At 43.2% G+C, this 18,303-nt stretch overlaps 1 protein-coding gene across 2 annotated transcripts; it reads left to right on the top strand.

Annotated features, from left to right (window-relative positions):
- The first annotated feature begins 9,179 nt into the window (after positions 1-9,179).
- Positions 9,180-13,372, top strand: irx1b (iroquois homeobox 1b). 2 transcript variants are annotated; one of them, XM_076754786.1, is made up of 5 exons: positions 9,180-9,701; positions 10,654-10,896; positions 11,329-12,121; positions 12,342-12,402; positions 13,011-13,372. In XM_076754786.1, exons 1-5 carry the CDS (start codon positions 9,465-9,467, stop codon positions 13,057-13,059), a joined length of 1,383 nt encoding a protein of 460 aa, XP_076610901.1. In that variant the 5' UTR covers positions 9,180-9,464; the 3' UTR covers positions 13,060-13,372. The 2 variants fall into 2 exon arrangements, with proteins under 2 accessions (XP_076610901.1, XP_076610900.1); XM_076754785.1 differs by having other exon boundaries at positions 9,326-9,743; positions 13,011-13,190.
- The last annotated feature ends 4,931 nt before the right edge of the window (positions 13,373-18,303 follow it).

The raw sequence follows: 18,303 nt of genomic DNA, 5'->3' as shown, positions 1-18,303 counted from the left end.
AATTGACATACAGTCTGTCATATTTGCGGCTGGTAAACAAGCACTGAGAGGCTGTTAAAGCCGGCAAGCTGAGTAAACCAGAGACAACAGTGTGCTTAATGAACTGGGCTGCCTCCCAGCACAACATCTCATCATCACTTGGACTTAAACAAACCACTCAGCTGCTAATTGGCCGAGCTGCATGGAGCCGCTGTGAGGAATGTACGCTCCCCACCTCCACTGTTGCTTCTCAAAGGCTTGACAGACAGCAGCAAGACAGACTCTCTGTTATTGAGTCTTTGCACAGATATGTGACAGTCTGGCCTTCTGTTGGGCTTGACTGTGTACATCCATACTGAGTCACTGTATAGTCTTGTGCTTCACTTCTGTGTCTCCACTGTAATTGATGTTGATGTTTTGTTTTGTTTTTTAACACTTTCTCACTCTCATAAATTCTTTGAATATGATTTGCTGAAATAGTTGGTGCTCACAGTTTGAGGTCAAGGTTGATTTTTTTTTGCACTATACTTCCCAAAAAGCATTTGTCAATCAAACGATGCAGCCAGTGTCGTGACATCACTCTTTTGGATGCTCAGCTGACAAAGTGTGAGGCTCTTTTCTTCATCTTTTTAGCTGTGGTGGCTATCACTGTTGATGCTAATTACCCAGTCCGTCTTCTTCTGTTTATTTCAAACAAACGAATAAAGCCCATCACTTCCTGTGTGCCAGAGGATTTCGCCCAGGAAAGCCCTACCAGACACCAGGTGTTTAGATTAGCCAATGCAAAGATTCATAAACTGGGTATAAGCTGAATTATATTATTTGCAAACAAACGATTATTTATATGAAATGTTGCAGATATTTCTTCACCGCCATTTATTTATATTCTTGTCTGTGTACCGTCTCAAGTTCTTCACATGATCAATAAAGTTTCGTCTTATTTTATTATCTTCGAATTTGTCATTTTAGTATGGTTTTTGGGAGTTTTTGGGAAACATATAATTCTGTTTTTATAATCCTATGACTAATACATTGCAGTATTTTGGGGGATTTCAGGCTGCTTGTGCAGCCAACAATTAACCCACAATGTAATTTTTTTGGAGGTAGAGGTTCCTCCTCTGGGTCAGACCAACCTTGTTGCTGGGTGGAGATGTTTCGAGCGAGTGTAGGGTTTAGGAGGAAGTTGATAGAGCTTAAGAGCAGGAAGCACGCCCAAATGGCTCATGGTCAAAGCCTGAAAGTAAAAACAAAAAACTCTACAGTCCAAGTTCACGTATCTGTTCACTTTGCTGTACTTTAATTTTATTAAGGGAGTGTGCAAATATTTGCGGCGAGGATATGAATGATAGGGATACTGAGGGTGGATTTCAATGCTGCTGATGATGATTATACTTTTTAATGGAGCTGCTCATTGCTGATGGTTTGTTTATATTCTGTTTTAGAGCACAGTGATTTTAATGCTGCTGAAATCAACTGATTGAATCCACATGGACAGATCCACCTTTAATAATTGTGCATGTGTGCAGTGAGCTCTTTTCAGGTCGTCATGGTAGACTCATGGTCACGGTCATGGTCCTCCCAGTGTTTGCGCCTGGAAGATGTTTCACATATCTGCAATCTATTTAGCTAGCATTCTGTTTCTCCATCGTGTAAACTTACTGTTGTTACTTCTACTCTGCACACACGGCATCTATTGCATGCCTGTGTCCTAGAAGAGGGATCTATCCTGAGGCTTCTTTGTTCCACATCAAAGAGTTTTTTTTTTTTCCTTATCTGAATCGAGGTTGAAGGATGAAGGGTGTTGTATGATGTATTAAAGCCCTTTGAGAATTTGTGATTTTGAGCTACGTACACAAAATAGACTTGACTTGGGTAATGTAATGTTGACATTTCACCCAACTTAATGTTACACATTTGTACAGCACAAAATTATAGAGGGGTTTGCACAGTTAGAAGGGATTACAGGACAGATTTCAACTGCAGGGTTTAGAAGACATATTTGACATGATTAATTTATTTGCAATTCATTGAACGTCTCCTTTTCTATTCCTACACATGTTTAATACAGAGGATGTGACATGCTGGTGTGGGGTTTGGAGTTGTTTAAAGGCACCTTTGGCAGCTCCTTGGGCTTAAAAATAATGTAACAAGTAAGATAACTAGGCTAATTACTTTTGCTGTTGAGTAATTAGCATGGTGATGTTGTAACTTTTTAACATGTAATGAGTAATTTATTATATTTTTTAAACTAATTGAGCACTGCTCTTCTAAAAATAGGGTTGAAATGTGACATTTTTTTCGCCCCAGGAGACGAATATCATCAAAAATTGACACATTGTTGACTGCAGTTTTAAATTTTAGACGTTCTTTCAGTCACTTAAAATGATAACTTGCAAAATCCAAGGACATATAAAATGTAAACCATACACTTTGATGCTTTATGTGACCTCTTTTGAAAGGCCTGCCATTCAGACCATGATGTGACAGTAAAATCAGGGCAGGGTGAAACAACTTTTATGGCAGGACTTTTACAGAATGGTAAATGGACTGCAATTATATAGCGCTTTTCTATCTGAATGGACAAAGCGCTTTACAATTGGCCTCTCATTCACCCATTCACACACACATTGAAGGCCATGCAAGCTGCTGGCTTGCCCATCGGGAGCACCTTGGGGTTCAGTGTCTTGCTGAAGAACACCTCAACATGTGGATGGGAGTGAACTGCTAACCCTGTGAGAAATGGCACGACCTGCTCATAAGCCACAGCCTCCCCAGAAAGACATGTCTGAGTGTGTTTGGCAAAATCACATCTTCACGTCCATCATATCGTTGATAACCCTACTGGCATCTCCAGGTGAGTGGCTGTCCCATTTGTATTGACGGATCAGTTTTGTCTAATGCTGCATAGATATACTGTGTTTCAGTCAAACACACATCAATATCTGCAAAATATGGCTTCAGCATAAGATGTGGCATAAAGGTTTTTGAAACACACAATCAGAGTATGACATTATATAAGCCAGGAGCTTCAGTTTCAGCCAAACGAAAGGGATGCACAGCCCTTCAACATCTCCTTCTCACTGGCAGATAATAGGTGATTAAGTCCTGTTGCAGACAGTGGGCCACAGGGAGCCAATTGATCTGACCTTTGACCCCTCACTCTGACAGAGGGGGATGGCTGGAGGTCAGGCCTGTAAGGGATACCCTCTTTATCCTTCCCCAGAACAGGAGCTAAAAGCTGAGGGAGGCACCCAGCCAGGATCCGAGGGTCTCTGGGCCCCCCCCCCACCCACCAGCATCACATTCATATGGTCAATATGAGCCAAAGAGCAAACACCTCCATGCTCTGAGCCCTCATGAAGCTTTGACCTGAGCTGAGCATCTTTGATTTTCCCAAGGGTGTGTAAAGATTTGATGGTAACGTTTGTTTGAATAGATGAACAGATAGCAAATATTGCATTAAAAAAATAGTTACACAATGTCTGTCATCTGTGACAAGTTTCGATTGGATCCTAACTCCTTCAGCTCGGAGATCTCTGCAGTCCTGAAGTGAAGACTGAGCTGATCCTTCTCTCAGTCAAGGACTTGTAGGGGATTTTCACTGGAGAGGACTGTGTAATGCCACTTCTCTTTGAGGTATCCATTGAAGTCAGCACTATTGCATTAAGCTTACTGGTCTTCCTAAGGGCACCTTTTCATCACAACCCACACACACACACACACACACATCCACGCATACACATCCCTTCCCTCACACTCCCCCTTTTAAGTTGAGGTATTGTCTTTGACAGCATTATAACGGTATCATTCCGCTCCCACTGTGAACAACAAAGACAAGAAACGCCAAATCCTAGAACGCAGCAATCTGTGTATGTGTGTGTGTGTGTGTGTGTGTGTGCTCTTTTAAGCAATGCTAATGGGCCCTAAGAAGCATTAAAGTGACCCCTACTGTAACAAAAGAGTTAATAATCCGTTTAGAAAACAATCAGATCCCTGGCCATGAGAAAAGCCCCCTGCTAAGTCTTTCTGTAAAGAGGAGGAGGTGGGAATTCACCTTTTTTTTCAGTCAGCAATCTTGTTGAACATCACTTGTTTTCATCGCTTTCTCTACAGGGAATGATGGAACTGTATTTAATGGCAGCTCTCGGCCGCAGTCGACAAATAAAAAGACGAAACGGTTGAGTTTCGCAAGCGCGGTGACCATTTTGAGAAATTCAAAGTGACCCCTGTCGGAGGTCAGATTTTTTTTTTTATCAGCCCCATCTACTGTAAATGAGTCCCATTGTACTTCTAAAGGAGCTACTAACAAACAAACACTGGCCCGCCCGTTAATTGCTAATGATAGGCTCTTTGTCAAGTGTTTCCCCCTCTGGGTCAAAATGTTCAAATGTCAAAACAGGATCCATCTCCAGGTGAGTGGCTGTCAGGCGACGCAGCCACAAATATAACAGCAAGCAAAGTCAACTTATATACAGACACGGGCCAAAAAGTACTCCACGGTCCAAGAAATACAATCCAGCAAAATCAAATGCAATCAACTAAAAACAAAGACAAAAGCACCAGATAAAATACACAAGGGGAACAGACATGCGTCGTCACACGTTAAAAGATACCTCATGCTACCTAAATGCCTGTCGGAACAGATTGGTTTTTAGCTGCTTTTTAAGAGAGTCCACAGAGAATAGGTGACAAGAGAATAATAGCTGATATAAGCCATTAAGACTATGAATGACATCTCCCGTGCTGTATGTCAAATATCATGGTGATTAAAAAAGTGTTCCAGAGTGATAAAATAAGTACGAGCTCAGTGTGAGAGATCATAAAACTTTGGGTAGCTGAACGTATTACCTCAGGCAGGCAGGCTTATCTGTTATGCGTCGGAGTGATCCATCTGTTTTAACATCAGGTCAGAGCAGAATCTATCACTGCTTATCTCTGCTGTCAAGTAGACGAGGACAGGTTTTTTCTTTATCTCTGCTGCTTGTCCTTCCTTCCCTCCCCCTGCTCTCTGACATCCTGGAAACTGATCACAATGCGCGTGGAAGACAATTTATTAAGGGAAATAAAACGACGGAAGAAATGTGACAATTAAGCGGGACAATTCAGCTTCTTTGAAAAGCATATCAGCTGTTATTGAGTGTCTTGGCTTTGATGGAGGGGCTTGGCTTTATCTGCTTTAGATTTGCAGGAAATGAACATTTGTTTTCGGGAAACAACACAAGAGGCAAGTAGAATTATTTCACCTTATTGTCACAATTTCTCAGTGAGTCCATGAAGATTTAAAATTGAGGAGTATATGTGATGAGAGAACAGTGTTTACATGTTAGTGAACAAGCAATGATACTTTGCTATTAACAGCAAACGTAATCAGTTTCATTGCTTGTTATGTTATTTTAGCTACTCAGCCCAACTCTGTCAAAAGTGCCTTTAAACAACTCCTCCATACATGCACATGAATTAAACTCATGAAGAAAGAAGATATTTAGTGACCATCAACAGCTAGCTTAACGTTAGCCCCTGTGAATGCATCCAGCAGTATTTCAGAAGTCCTGTTATCAGAATGATGCTGTGGGGTTCACACATTCTCCAACTCTTGTACTAAGAAGTGCTGTAGACCATATTCACACGGCGGCCATTTTCCTCTGACGTCACAGACAAGATGCTCAAATGCTTTTATGGAAAAGGACAAAAGCGTACTACTGTGTTCCAGGCTGCACATCATATAAATCGTCATCATTTCACTGTTTACTGATTGATCTTCAACTGAAAAGACATATGCGACATTACGTGGTAACTCATTACAGCTAACGTTAGCATTCAACCACTTCCAAGCTAATGTTACCATTTGATAGCGTTACATGACACTATAGGAAAGTTAGAAATTCATTCTGAAATCTATCTGAAGCCTGTCTTGGACTCAACTCAACAACTTTATTTAAGCCTGGAAGTAAAATGAACTGGATGTACTCAAGCTTGAAATGTCACGTAATGAGCGCTGTCATCACAGAAAAATGCGTGTTCCAGTGAGCGTAACGTCACTGATTGATTTTCTGGGTGAAGAGACAGCAAAACAGTTAGTGTTACATTGTGAGCTTTACTACATCCAGTGTGTTTTACTTCCAGGCTTAAAATAAATGTGTCCAAGAAGTGCATTGATATGTCAGAATTCATTTACTCTTTCTTATCGTATTGTGTAACACTGTCAAATGGTAATGTTAGCTTTCTGTGGCTGAACACTAGCATTACCTGTTGTCTAATGGGTTATCAAATCTGTTCTTTTACCTTAAATTATGGCCTGATGACACTCCAGATTTTCACTGCCCATTGACTTTTCAGTTGCTGATCAATCAGGAAACAGTGAAATGGTAATAATTTTATCAGATATATATACTTTGTTTGTAACATTATCCTTTTTGATAATAGCATTCGAGCTATATATAGGGCACAGGCAACTTGAGTTAGCAGGAGTCACATTTCTCAAATTTTGTTTGAGGCTAAGCGCTCCTGTGCTAAGCTACCGTGTTTTCCAGCAGTCTGACGACAAAACGCATATCAGCCTTGCATCAAATTTCTGATAAATCCGCCAACAAGCCGACTCCATGAATTACCGAAGTATGAGAGTGTTACTGAGATTAATCATTCTAATGTAATTATTAAAGTTCAAATAATCCCTCATTCGTTACTGATTATATTACTCTAGTAGAAGGCCATTGTTACAGATTATATTGTTTTAATACTATATTACTGTTGAAAATTCGAGGTTTTACACACAGAAGAAAGCAAAGCTCCTGTGACTAGTATCTATGAATGCCAAATAAGCCAATTATTTAATCATTATTGCTGTCATCCCTCCTTTGTTGAAGTGTTTGCGAACAAAAAGAAATCAGCTTTATGATGTTTTTGGCCGTCTTCATTTACATCAGTGCAAATTACCCAGGAGGAAATGGCCAGTGCAAGTGGATTGTGGGACTTTATTCGAATGTTTCCTGCGGTAAGTTATTCCTTTGTCTGGGCTGAGCTAATAGCAGGGAATGGGATTCAAATAGAGTCAAGCTGCCTCCTGAGATCCCTCAATCCACCGTCGCCATAAAAAGAGGTCTGAGGCCAGTCTAAATATTTGGTAGTCTTAGCAGGTTCATGTTAAAAGACACACACACGCACAGCACACACACACACACACACACACACACACACACACACACACACACATAGTGAATGCACAAGCAGGCCGAGGCTGTGAAGTTGAATGGCATAGCTCAAAGCCTTCCTCCCCCTATCCCTGCCTCTTTCTCTCTCTAAACCGCCAAACCATTCTCCCCCTTTCTCCAGCTCAGAGGAATTCATTAACTGCCTCTCCACAGAGACACTATGGAAATCAGGCAGCTACAAAGGCAGAGAGAGAGGGAGAGAGAGAGGGAGGGAAGAGGGAGGGGTGGTGGTGGTGAATGGGGCTATATTATCCTATTAGATGGTGGATATGTCTCGTTTCCCTCCCCTGTCATGAGAAAAACATTAATTTTAAGTGAGAAACGAGACAGAGGGAGTGGGGGAGAGAGAGAGGGATGGAGGGAGAGAGGGAGAAATGGTGAGGGTCTTTAACATTGCTCTTTTATCGAGCTGAAATGGAGAGTCCCTTGGCTCCATTTACCTTGGCAATGAGGATAGAGTCGCTCTCCATGAATGCCATTTAAAATGCCATGGAGATTAAGCATCCTCTCTCCCTCTCCTCTCTTTCTCTCTGTTTCTCACACACACACACACACACACACACACACAGCAGCAGCAGCAGCAGCAGCGGCGGCGGTGGCGCTTGTCATAATATGTGTTTAGGAAAACAGCTTTGAGATTCATGAGTAAAGCCCTTTAGGTGCCAGCGCTGAGGAGGGAGGAGAACGGAGAAAGAGACAGAGAGGACCATCATTTAGCCAGAGTGGGCTTTAAGCACTGTAATTAAATCATTAGATCCTCCCCTCCCTCCCTCTCTCCCCATCTCCACCACCCCCTCCTCTCATCTCCTCTCTCTCTCTCTCTCTCTCTCTCTCTCTCAGCTCAGCCAAGCTCATCAGGGGCTCCAGTGTGAAATGATGAATCTGTATTTATGGGGATGGAGTAATTACGCAGCTAACCTCTGAGGGAACCCAGGAGGGCCACAGGGCCACTGAGCAGGGCGCTGGGTGCTCAACCTCATTAGCACTACCCGAATGTGCGTGTGTGTGTGTGTGTGTGTGTGTGTGCGTGCGTGCGCGCACATGTGTTCAAAGGAGCAGATTGAAACAGAGCTGCTGGTTTGATAGCTTGTCAATGAGGAAACATCAATCTGCATCCTCACAGTTTATACACTTTCCCCATAAAAAAATACGAGATTTTCTTGCTTCTGATATCTCAAATTTGTACTTTTACTTGCTTTTTTATTGCAAAATGTACTCTGTAACATCAGTGACTTCAAACCTAGGTTCATCAGAGTACAGTAGTCCATTCTTCTCACCAAACATCTGTCATTTTCCACCCCACAGCTCCTGTGTGCCGCTATCTCTGCTATCTCTTATCCTCCCCAATCTCTGTCATCATCTTCAGCCTCCTTTATCTTGGGTCTGAAAATATGCTCTACTGACTTCCGTCAGTAATCGCGGACATTCCTCTCGGATCTGGCCGACCATATCGATGCCTCCCGGCCCATCTGCTGGCCAGAATGTCCCGGCATACCCTGCGGATCAGCTGTCAAAGCATGCAGAATAAATGACACCTAAAATATGCGAGTTATATGCCTTCGAATTGCAACAGTTGTCTGATTTATTATTATTATTATTATTATTATTATTATTATTATTATTATTATTATTATTATTAATTTCCCAACTATAACTGCCAGCTATCAACATGCGCACAATAACAAGCCTCTGTGTTCCTATAAGGACAGAGTGAGGTGGTTCATGTGTTGAATGAAGTCACACTGACCATGAAAAGACACACACATGCACACACACGCACACACTTCACAGGTTTTCCTCGCTGAATAGACACAGTGAGGACTGCAGAAATTAGATCACACACACCAACACCAACACACACACACACACACACACACACACACACACACACACACCCACACACACGACCTAGGCTAACCAATGCACTAATCGCCTGCCCCGGGCATAGGAGGAGCTTGGTGCTTAAGTAGGCTGCCAATCAGTCAGTCAGCTCCACATCCAGAAGCTCCTGCGGCCAGACACACGCATCACTCCGCACTCGAGGTGCCAAACTGCGGCTGTGATTCAACTCCGGGTCCGTGGAAGTGGAGAAGCTTGACAATTTCTTAAAGGGGGACTCTGGTGATTTAGACACCCCCTTTCATCCTCTTCTTCTTTCTGGGGATTCCTACTTTTTTTTTTTCCTTTTTTTTTTTTTTTTTTTTTTTTTGCTCTGCCTGCTGTTGCTGTTGTGTGGCTTTGACTTTAAGAGAGATTTACTGTACGCGCTCTCCGGACATGTCTTTCCCTCAGCTGGGGTACCCCCAGTTCCTCAGTGCCTCCCATGAAGTGTACGGGGGCGAGCGGGCGGCCCCTACCCGGGATGGAGGCAGCGAGGGCGGCGTGAGCTCGTCCGCCACCACCGCGGCTGTCGGCTCCATGCTGGGGATGTACGGGAGCCCATGGGCGGCTCATAACTACAGTGCCTTTCTGCCGTACAGCGGAGCCACAGACCTCGCCCTCATATCCCAGATGGTGAGAGTTGATACTCGCTCACCAAAGACTGAAGCAGCTCAGGTGTTAATCATTCACTCTCACTGCTTCTGATCGGGCTGAGCACTTGTTTATTGCACACTAATGCGCCATTATCCTGTAGTGAGAAGTGGTTAAGATGTGTTGATACATATCTTTCTTTTTTTTCTGCGCTATTTGTGGTTTTGCAATCGTTAATAAATAATTATTGTATCAACTCCAGCCCGCATTGTCAGATACCGTTTTATTATTTGTCTTGAAATTATTAATATATGTATATAAGTTCTGTTTGGCAAAATGCTGAATTATTTCGCAGAGGAGAAACGCGTCATCTTTGAGGTTAAAATTAAACTTTGCAATTGTCAGCTCAGGTATGTGTGTGAGACCGTGTGTGTGTGTGTGTGTGTGTGTGTATGTGCGTGCGTGTTCGTGTGCGTGTGCGTGTGTTAAATTATGAAATAGAAAAATCACTGGAAATTTAGATGGAATCTTCTGTAGAGTAGTAGGCTATATGTTTTTGAAAAAATGTTTATTAATTAGAAAAACAGGCGAACAATTGATAATGTAAGTCATTAACGTAATGTAAAAATGTTTACAAACTGAAATTAATTGCATCCCTTATTAGTTCGCTAAATCGGAGCAAAAATAGAAATATTTAATTATAATTAAAAAAGGACAGCACTTTTGAAATTAAAATTAAAATAATTGATACAGCCTCTTTCTTGATTCGGGATATGTCTAATTCCTGACGCCCTGTTAAATTTGGCATCAAATTGACGGGACATTGAAACTTCAAAAAACTTTTTTAGCTGCACTTTTAATAATTCAACTCTGATTTTTACACATTCTCTCTACTTGAGGAAGAAATCATTTTCGAGACTCAACAAGTCCTCTCTCTCTCTCTCTCTCTCTCTCTCTCTCTCTCTCTCTCTCTCTCTCTCTCTCTCTCTCTCAGGGCTCCCAGTATGAGCTGAAGGAGAGCCCGGGGTCCCATCCAGCCTCTCTACCTGTCCACGCCGCCCAGGGCTTCTACCCGTACGGTCAGTATCCGTACGGGGACCCGTCGAGGGCTAAGACGGCCACTCGGGAGACCACCAGCACCCTGAAGGCCTGGCTGCAGGAGCACCAGAAGAACCCCTACCCCACGAAGGGAGAGAAGATAATGCTTGCTATCATCACCCGGATGACACTCACACAGGTGGGTAGTGTGCAGGGCTTCAGCTGTGGCCTGTGCCCCAACAGCACCCTTTGGTGGGCCCCAGGGTCCATACACAACGACAATCAATCACCATCAGCTTGTTTTTCAGAGGTGATGTCATGCTTATCATTTCCTGTAAGATCAACTGTTCATTAAACTACTTGTTACATCACTTAATATGATAATGGTGTTGCCTCTTGTGTGACTGATCCTTGAATAAAGTCGCACGTCCACCCCGAGAGAGAAGAGTCTCCAGATATTTCTGATTTCAAAGCTCGTTTAATGATAATGAGGAATTAGGAGAAATGGGGTGAAGAATAATTAAGTTTTTTTTTTTTATGTCTCACATCCAGTATGCAGCTCTGTATTGTCAAACGAAGATTGGCTTTATTCTGATTTATAATGTGTGAAAAATCTATTTCTTTTTTCCAGGTGTCGACGTGGTTCGCGAACGCCCGCAGACGCCTGAAGAAGGAGAACAAGGTAACCTGGGGCCGCAGCGCCGAGGACCGGGACGGCCGCATCTTCAGCAGCGACAACGAGGACGAGCACGGCAAGAACGGCAGCGACGACGAAGACGAAGAGGAGGAAATTGATTTGGAAACGGTCGATATCGAGAGACCCGAGGAGCAGCGAGCAGGGGAGCAGAGTTCCGGGAAGGAAGAGGGAGAGGCGGACCTGCCCGCCAGAGCGCAGGCCTCGGAGCCGAAGAGCTCGGACAGCAGCAGGACGCTTTCTGTGGAGGGCCTGAGAGGAGTGGAAGCGGCTATTTCTCTCAATAGATCGCCTGTTGTCAAACTCGCAGTGGATCATTCTCCCAGCAGACAGGAGTGCCAGAGACCACCGCAGAGCAAACCCAAAATCTGGTCCCTGGCTGAGACCGCCACGGCCCCCGACAGCTCTCACAAACCCTCCTCCGCGGCCCATGCGCACCACCCGGCTTTGGCCTCCGCCGGCCACCCGGCCTTACTCCCGGGTCATGGGATATATACATGCCAGATTGGCAAGCTGCACAACTGGGCCAACGCGGCTTTTCTGAATGCCAACTCTCTTTTGAACATGAGGTCGCTCCTCGGAGGGGCGCAGGCCGGACACCTGCCTCTCCACGGCGCGGTGCCTGTCGCGCGTCATGACGCACGACCGGCTGCGGCGGGCCGCGGAACTTCGGGCACGGAGGACGACAGCGATGTAGAGTCGTCAGGAAGCTTCAGTCCAAAAAGAGATGGTATGGACTGCATTTGATTGTACAAGCCTTTGCAATTTATTTGTTTACTGAACAGGCCTCAGCGCGTATATTTCAACAAGAACTGATCCAACAAATGAATTATCTAAAGGAAAATATAAGCAGCCTACAATTTACATCCGAAAATATGAAGGTAATTCAAACCAATAAACTGTTATTTAATTAGCCTTATGTTTCTTTTTTCTTTCATGTTATTTTACAGACGAAGAGAGCGACCACAGGCCTGATTCCCTGAAGTCCCCATTCCAGCTCATCACTGACAGGTAACCTCGTGCATTGGAAATCAATTTGGCATTATGACATTATCAACCTCCATTTCTCTCCACATGTCTTCTGCTAAATGAACCTGAAAGCAGAGGTAAACACTGTTACACCTGACTGGGCTGAAGGCAGAACTCAGCACATAAATCATGTGATTGAGTCTCCACTTTAACGCCTCGTCAGGCAGCGCTCAAATATATCCTGCGGGGGCCCCCCAACAACGCCGAGTTATCGCCACCTGTGTCATTTAAATAATCTGCCGCCATTTATTCACGCCCCCTCAGTGAATGCAGCTAATGTTTGTCAAAGAAAACGCTGATACCAACATCAGGGATGTAGTGGAGGGTGAAAGGACATAAAACAATTTACCTATAGTGTTTTTTCATTTGAATAAATAGAGTTTCTCATTGTGTTAGATGATCTTTCAAAAGGGAAATCATAGTATTAAAACCTGTGAATAATTAAAAAAAAAATGAATGAACCAAGACATATATATATTTTTTGGCAATATAATTATATTAATGATCCAGATACATATTTCCCCCCAGTATCTGAGGAAATGTTGCACTTATCTCACCTCTGACCTACCTTTTCTTTATCCTCACTTCAGACCTCACCATGGGACAGCACCACAGCGAGTTCTCACAACAACATCATGAGAAGACAAAGAAAAGAAAAGAAAAGAAGAGAAAAGAAAAGAAAGGAATAATTTTATTTAACGGAGAACAGTTTAATGAAGGATATTTTTCGACGGGGCAACCCGTCATAGTATTACTGTTTAGCTTCTACATGCAAAAGAGATGGTTGTTTTTGTCACAGATTTGCTCGTATTTCTCTTTCATGTCCTTTGTTTTTTTTTCTTCGCCTCTTCTGTTGTGAATGAAAACCTTGAAAATTGTAAATACAGGATATGAATTTGTCTTTAAAGAATATATTTTTGGGGAACTAAATAAATGTCATTATAGTCATTTATTATTGGAGACTTTTTTTCCCTGTTCTGAATTAGAAATTGTTCATGTTTTGTAGAAAACGTCAGGAAAATCAGGGGACAAAGGGGGTGACTTAAACTTCCTAAAGCCAACTTATCTTTCTTTTCAGCGGTTGATCGAGATTTTTATTACGTCAGTTTAGTGTATATTATTTTATCTGTCAGACATCAGTTTTAATGTGAGCATTATAATGAATCCCAACATAGAAATCCTCTTTTTATTTTTCCTCCCTCTAGAAATCAAGCGTGAAATCATACATACAAATTATACATTCATATGAATACACATAGTTGAACACTTATATAATGTCTTATGCATTTCCACTTGTTTAATGATGATCACAGTGTACACACCTTTTAATTGACCCCCTCATCACTGTGTCGAGTTTGTTTCACACTCTCCATGCCAGCTAAACCATGCAGTGTCAGCCCTTTTTATCAAGAAAAGTCTCGTCCTTATTGAAATCTGCACTCTCGCCAAAACTCGGAGACTTACTGTATGCCAGGGCCTTGGAAGCCACTGCAAACGCTGCGGAAATTGAAATTGAAGATTTCCAGGACCTTGTGAACCTGCGCCTGTGCTTTCAGCCCAGGCCTCCTTGCTTTAATGTTGGATTATACCCCCTCAGTGCCACCACTGCCGCCTCTGAAATATGGATCAGACGGCAGGAAAGGCCAGCAGCCAGTATGGGGGCAGCAGCTCCGGGGGAGGTGGATGGGAGGGGAGAGTGGGGGGTTTGTATGTCACTCTGCGCCATCCTTGACGTTCACAGGCCCAAAAAAATGGAGTAGAGAGAGAGAGAGGGTGGATGCTGGGGGCTCTTAGGGCTGTTAATAGTGAGTGTTTCTCAAAGCTGTGCTCCTATGATCAGCAGCAGGTCATGCATGCCATGATTTGCGTCCTTTGGCCTCTCAAGGGGCCTGGACAGCCTCAGGTTCATGTACAGACACAACTTAGATTTAATTGCAAATTTAAACTTGCTATGCAGACTATGCCAGCAGTCTTTAAGAGTTGTATATGAAGTAGCTGTTTTAGGTTCACACTTCATTTTGATGGATAGTTAACTGAGTGTGGAGTGGCCATGGCCTTTTAGTGAAATGTTTGCTGACTCAATAGATGTTCAGTATTTGGATTAGATTACTGAAATGGTTCGAATTAGGTTAAAGTTGAGTCACGCTTGGTTAGGTTGGTCTGCAAAGGTGAAACACATTTGTGGCAGTGTGTTGAATAGCTGCTGTCTGTCATTTAATAGCTTAATATCAACAGTTGACAACTTTGTCTAAACAAACAGCACAATGGACATTTTGAGTCAAATGGTGATTTGAGCAGGTATGATACGCACTGACACAATCAGAACAACCAGGTTCATGGACCTGGATATTAACTCAATGCTGCCACCTCACTCTCAGAGAAAGTAAAGCAGAATTGTACTTAATGGAGTACAGCTGTCACAGTGTCTGTATCCACGCTGAGGTACACACACAAAGCTTCTCTTCAAGTCCACTCTGAAATTCCTGCCAGTTGTTAATGTCAAAATTGGTCAGAAATGTATTGGTGCATACTTTGCAAAGCCTTTAAACACCAACCCAATAATGCTATTCAGCTAAATTTGCATATAGTACTTACCAAGTGAAAAACCACGTATCTCCAGATTTGGCGGTTTTGAATTTTTTTTAGATAAACTGAAGGATTAGGTGTCATTTTGTGGGGTGAGAAAATTCTCTTGCTGCTGAACATAAATAAAGCATTTGAAAACCTTGTGGATTATTTGAAAAATAAAAGATGAAAACCAGCTTGTTTTCTCACGAAACAGGGATGATTTGGAGATAGGCGGTTTTCTTTTTATCCAGCTAATGCCATGATAATTAACCAATAGTTCTACTTGATTCAAATGACCAAAATATACAGCAGTGCCAAATAGCCCGAAATCAGGCTCCACACTGGCTTCACTATACATCCAGTTTAATCTTAATTAGCACATATCTGCACTATAAATCTATATATCTTTGTGGAAGACCAAAAAAATGTACATTCACTATCACCAAGGCCTAAAATGCAGTAACATTTGTTGAATCATCATTTTTAAAAGTGTTGCCTTGGCCCTGTAAAGCTGTAAAGTGATCCATGACTTAAATACACTGTCAACATCACAGGTTGCAGTATTGATCTCATGTGAGATATGCAGTATTACTGTAATATTTTTCTGGGAATATTATGGATATATTTCCTTATGCTGATCATGAACGGGAAGTCAGATCCTGGCACGGCTTTATTTACCTTTAAACAACCTTGAAGGAATAGTTTATTTTGGGAAATACTTTAGCCAGACCCAGGCTAGTTTTTTTTTTTTTCCTGTTTCTAGGCTTTGTGCTAAGCTAAGCTGTCCAGCAGCTTACTGTATTTATATTAACATGAGAGTGGCCTAAGTCTCAGCAAGAAAACAAAGTAGATTAATTCATAAAATGCCCAGCTATTACTTGACAGGTGTGTATGGGGTGTGGGGAAATATCAGGTTTGACTTTGGTGGTGCTTTCAGGTGCTGCAGACTTTCTCCTCACTCAAAAAAAATCTGTATTCTTGATTCATAAATCCATCAAACCATCCATTCTTTCACAGAAAGTGAAAGAGTCAGAGACAATAAGATAAACAAGGGATAGAAAGAGCAAACTGAAGTCTAAAGAGAGCAAATGAGAGAGAGAGAGGGGGGAGAGATGATGCAGTGAGAGCCATCATTGATGTGAGAACAGCATGGAAGGAAGCCAGACACTTGAGGCCATTTTCACTTCCTCTGCCAACTCTGACAGACTGCCATCAGCACCGCTGAGGAGAATATCAGCCACTCTTTCTCATATGCACACTTCACTTTTTCTACACTTCATCCCAGCCAGATCACGCTACTGTTCTTCCAAGTACCCAAACAATATGTTATTCTTTCAAAGTTGGATATCAGCAAGCTTAGCATGATGGGGCTGAAAATGACATCAAATGGCCGTTTGATCAGGTACACAGCGTGCCCAAAACATGCTTTGTTATGAAAGGAGTGGAAAAAGTGAGCAGATCCAAAATATGATTAGTGTTGTTCTGGCGGGTGCTGCCGGAAACTTCTTCAGAGTTTCAAGTTTATGCTTCATGTTGGTTGTTTGTCTCCCAAGCTGCCCCAAAACTTTTCAAAAATGGAACTGGTACACACCGTAAAAAGCCATAAGTGAGGAAAACAATCATCGCTAATACTTCTGAATGGCACTCTCTCTGTGGAGTTTTTTTTTTTTTTTTTTTTGAGTCGTAGCCCCTCAAACTCTCAGTGTGAATAGAGTCTTCACTGGTGCTTTGGTATTCTCATATAGGCCCTTTGGTGAGTTCTAATCCTTATTAAAGAGGTAGATTATGGAGGGGATTTGTCTTTGATTTGCCTGTCCCACTGCTCTTTTCTGTCAGCACCTCGCTCTCTCTATATACCCTTCCCTCCTTCTTTTTCTCGTTCTGTCTTGATGGGATGGTCGGGAATTGAACAATGATTACCTCCATGTGCCATCCCCCTCACACTCCCACCCTCAGCCGTCCTCCTGCGATTATGGCCACATGTATGAGGGCTCCCGGCCCTCTGAATAGATTTGTTAAAGGCCCCCAGTGGATGAGAGAGGCCCAGGGCCCGTAGCCTGGCCCTCGTGTGCGGATCTATCCCCTTTCGAGGCACTCTGCATGGGGGTGAGCTCACCGCCAGTCCCCCACGCCCACCCCCCCACCCCTACAGTGGTTACCCCTCCTACTCTTCTTCGCTCCTCCGCCACACAGAGATAATCAGGCTTATGTAAAGACGACGTGCTCTTTTGACAGTCATCAGCTCATCAGTGATCCAATCAAGCCCAAATCCGCCATTGTTCGGCGCTGAAAGTGTCTCAAATCCGCTTGTGCAGGAGAGAGGGGCTGCGCTCTTTATCCTGCCAATCACTCCTGACATTCCTGCCCCTGTTGCCATGGCCTGGGGTCAGAGGTTGAGAAAACAGGGAGCATGAGCTGACTCGGGGAGAATGGCAGGGCGCTAAAGGAGGGACTCTCCATGCAACGGCCCCATTGGTCAGCCAACGCAGGGGGTAAATGTAGACAAGTTAGGACTCTATAGCCCCGCTGAGAGGGCCAGCCGGACAGAAAGAGACGTGGGCAGGGGAGGAGAGAGAAGGGGGGACGATGAGGCAGAGAAAGGGCCAAGGGAAGAGAAAGAGGGCAAGAGAGGTGTGTGCGGAGAAAGGAGGAAAAAGAGGGTTAGGGAGGGACAGTGTTTGATCACCAAATAGGCTTCACTGAGCTTGACCCCGAGGGGCTCGGAGAAGAAAGGGCCTGACACACAGCTGAAGGCTGTAGAAAAGAAATAATGAACATGCAAGTTAATATTTCTTGAATTTTTAATGGAGTTTTGCACTTAACATGCAGAAATGAAACTTTTTCAGCAACAAAACAACCAACTGTAATTAGTTTTCCCAACAAAGCCGCAACAAAATGTCTGATGCATGTGTGTGTGTGTGTGCGCGCATTGCTAGCTGCTGCTCTGTAATTTGAAATGGAAATGTACCTCCCAGCGCAATGAAGCTAATACATGTCATTGCAGGATAAGAGGGGCACTGGGTTAAATCTGTTGTAATGTTGTCAAAAGAATAATTTTCTGTACCCAATGTATACGTAAGTGAGCAAATGTTTAGCCTAGACAAGATATCATAGGGAATTTAGACCATTCACTGTTCCTCCATAGGGATTAGTGGAATTAAGCGTTTGCACAAAAGCGAAGTATCAAAACTCATGAGTAATTCAACAAGCCCCACAATTCTGAGTTTACCGAGGGCTGCTTCTTAGCTGGCGTTTATTGTCGCGTTGCAGCTGCGAGTACCGTACAGACAAATAGCAAACATTGTCAGTGCCTTT

Source organism: Chaetodon auriga, chromosome 17 (genome assembly GCF_051107435.1).
Source record: "Chaetodon auriga isolate fChaAug3 chromosome 17, fChaAug3.hap1, whole genome shotgun sequence".
Taxonomy (NCBI): Eukaryota; Metazoa; Chordata; class Actinopteri; order Chaetodontiformes; family Chaetodontidae; genus Chaetodon; species Chaetodon auriga.
This window is presented reverse-complemented; position numbering and strand designations above follow the sequence as displayed.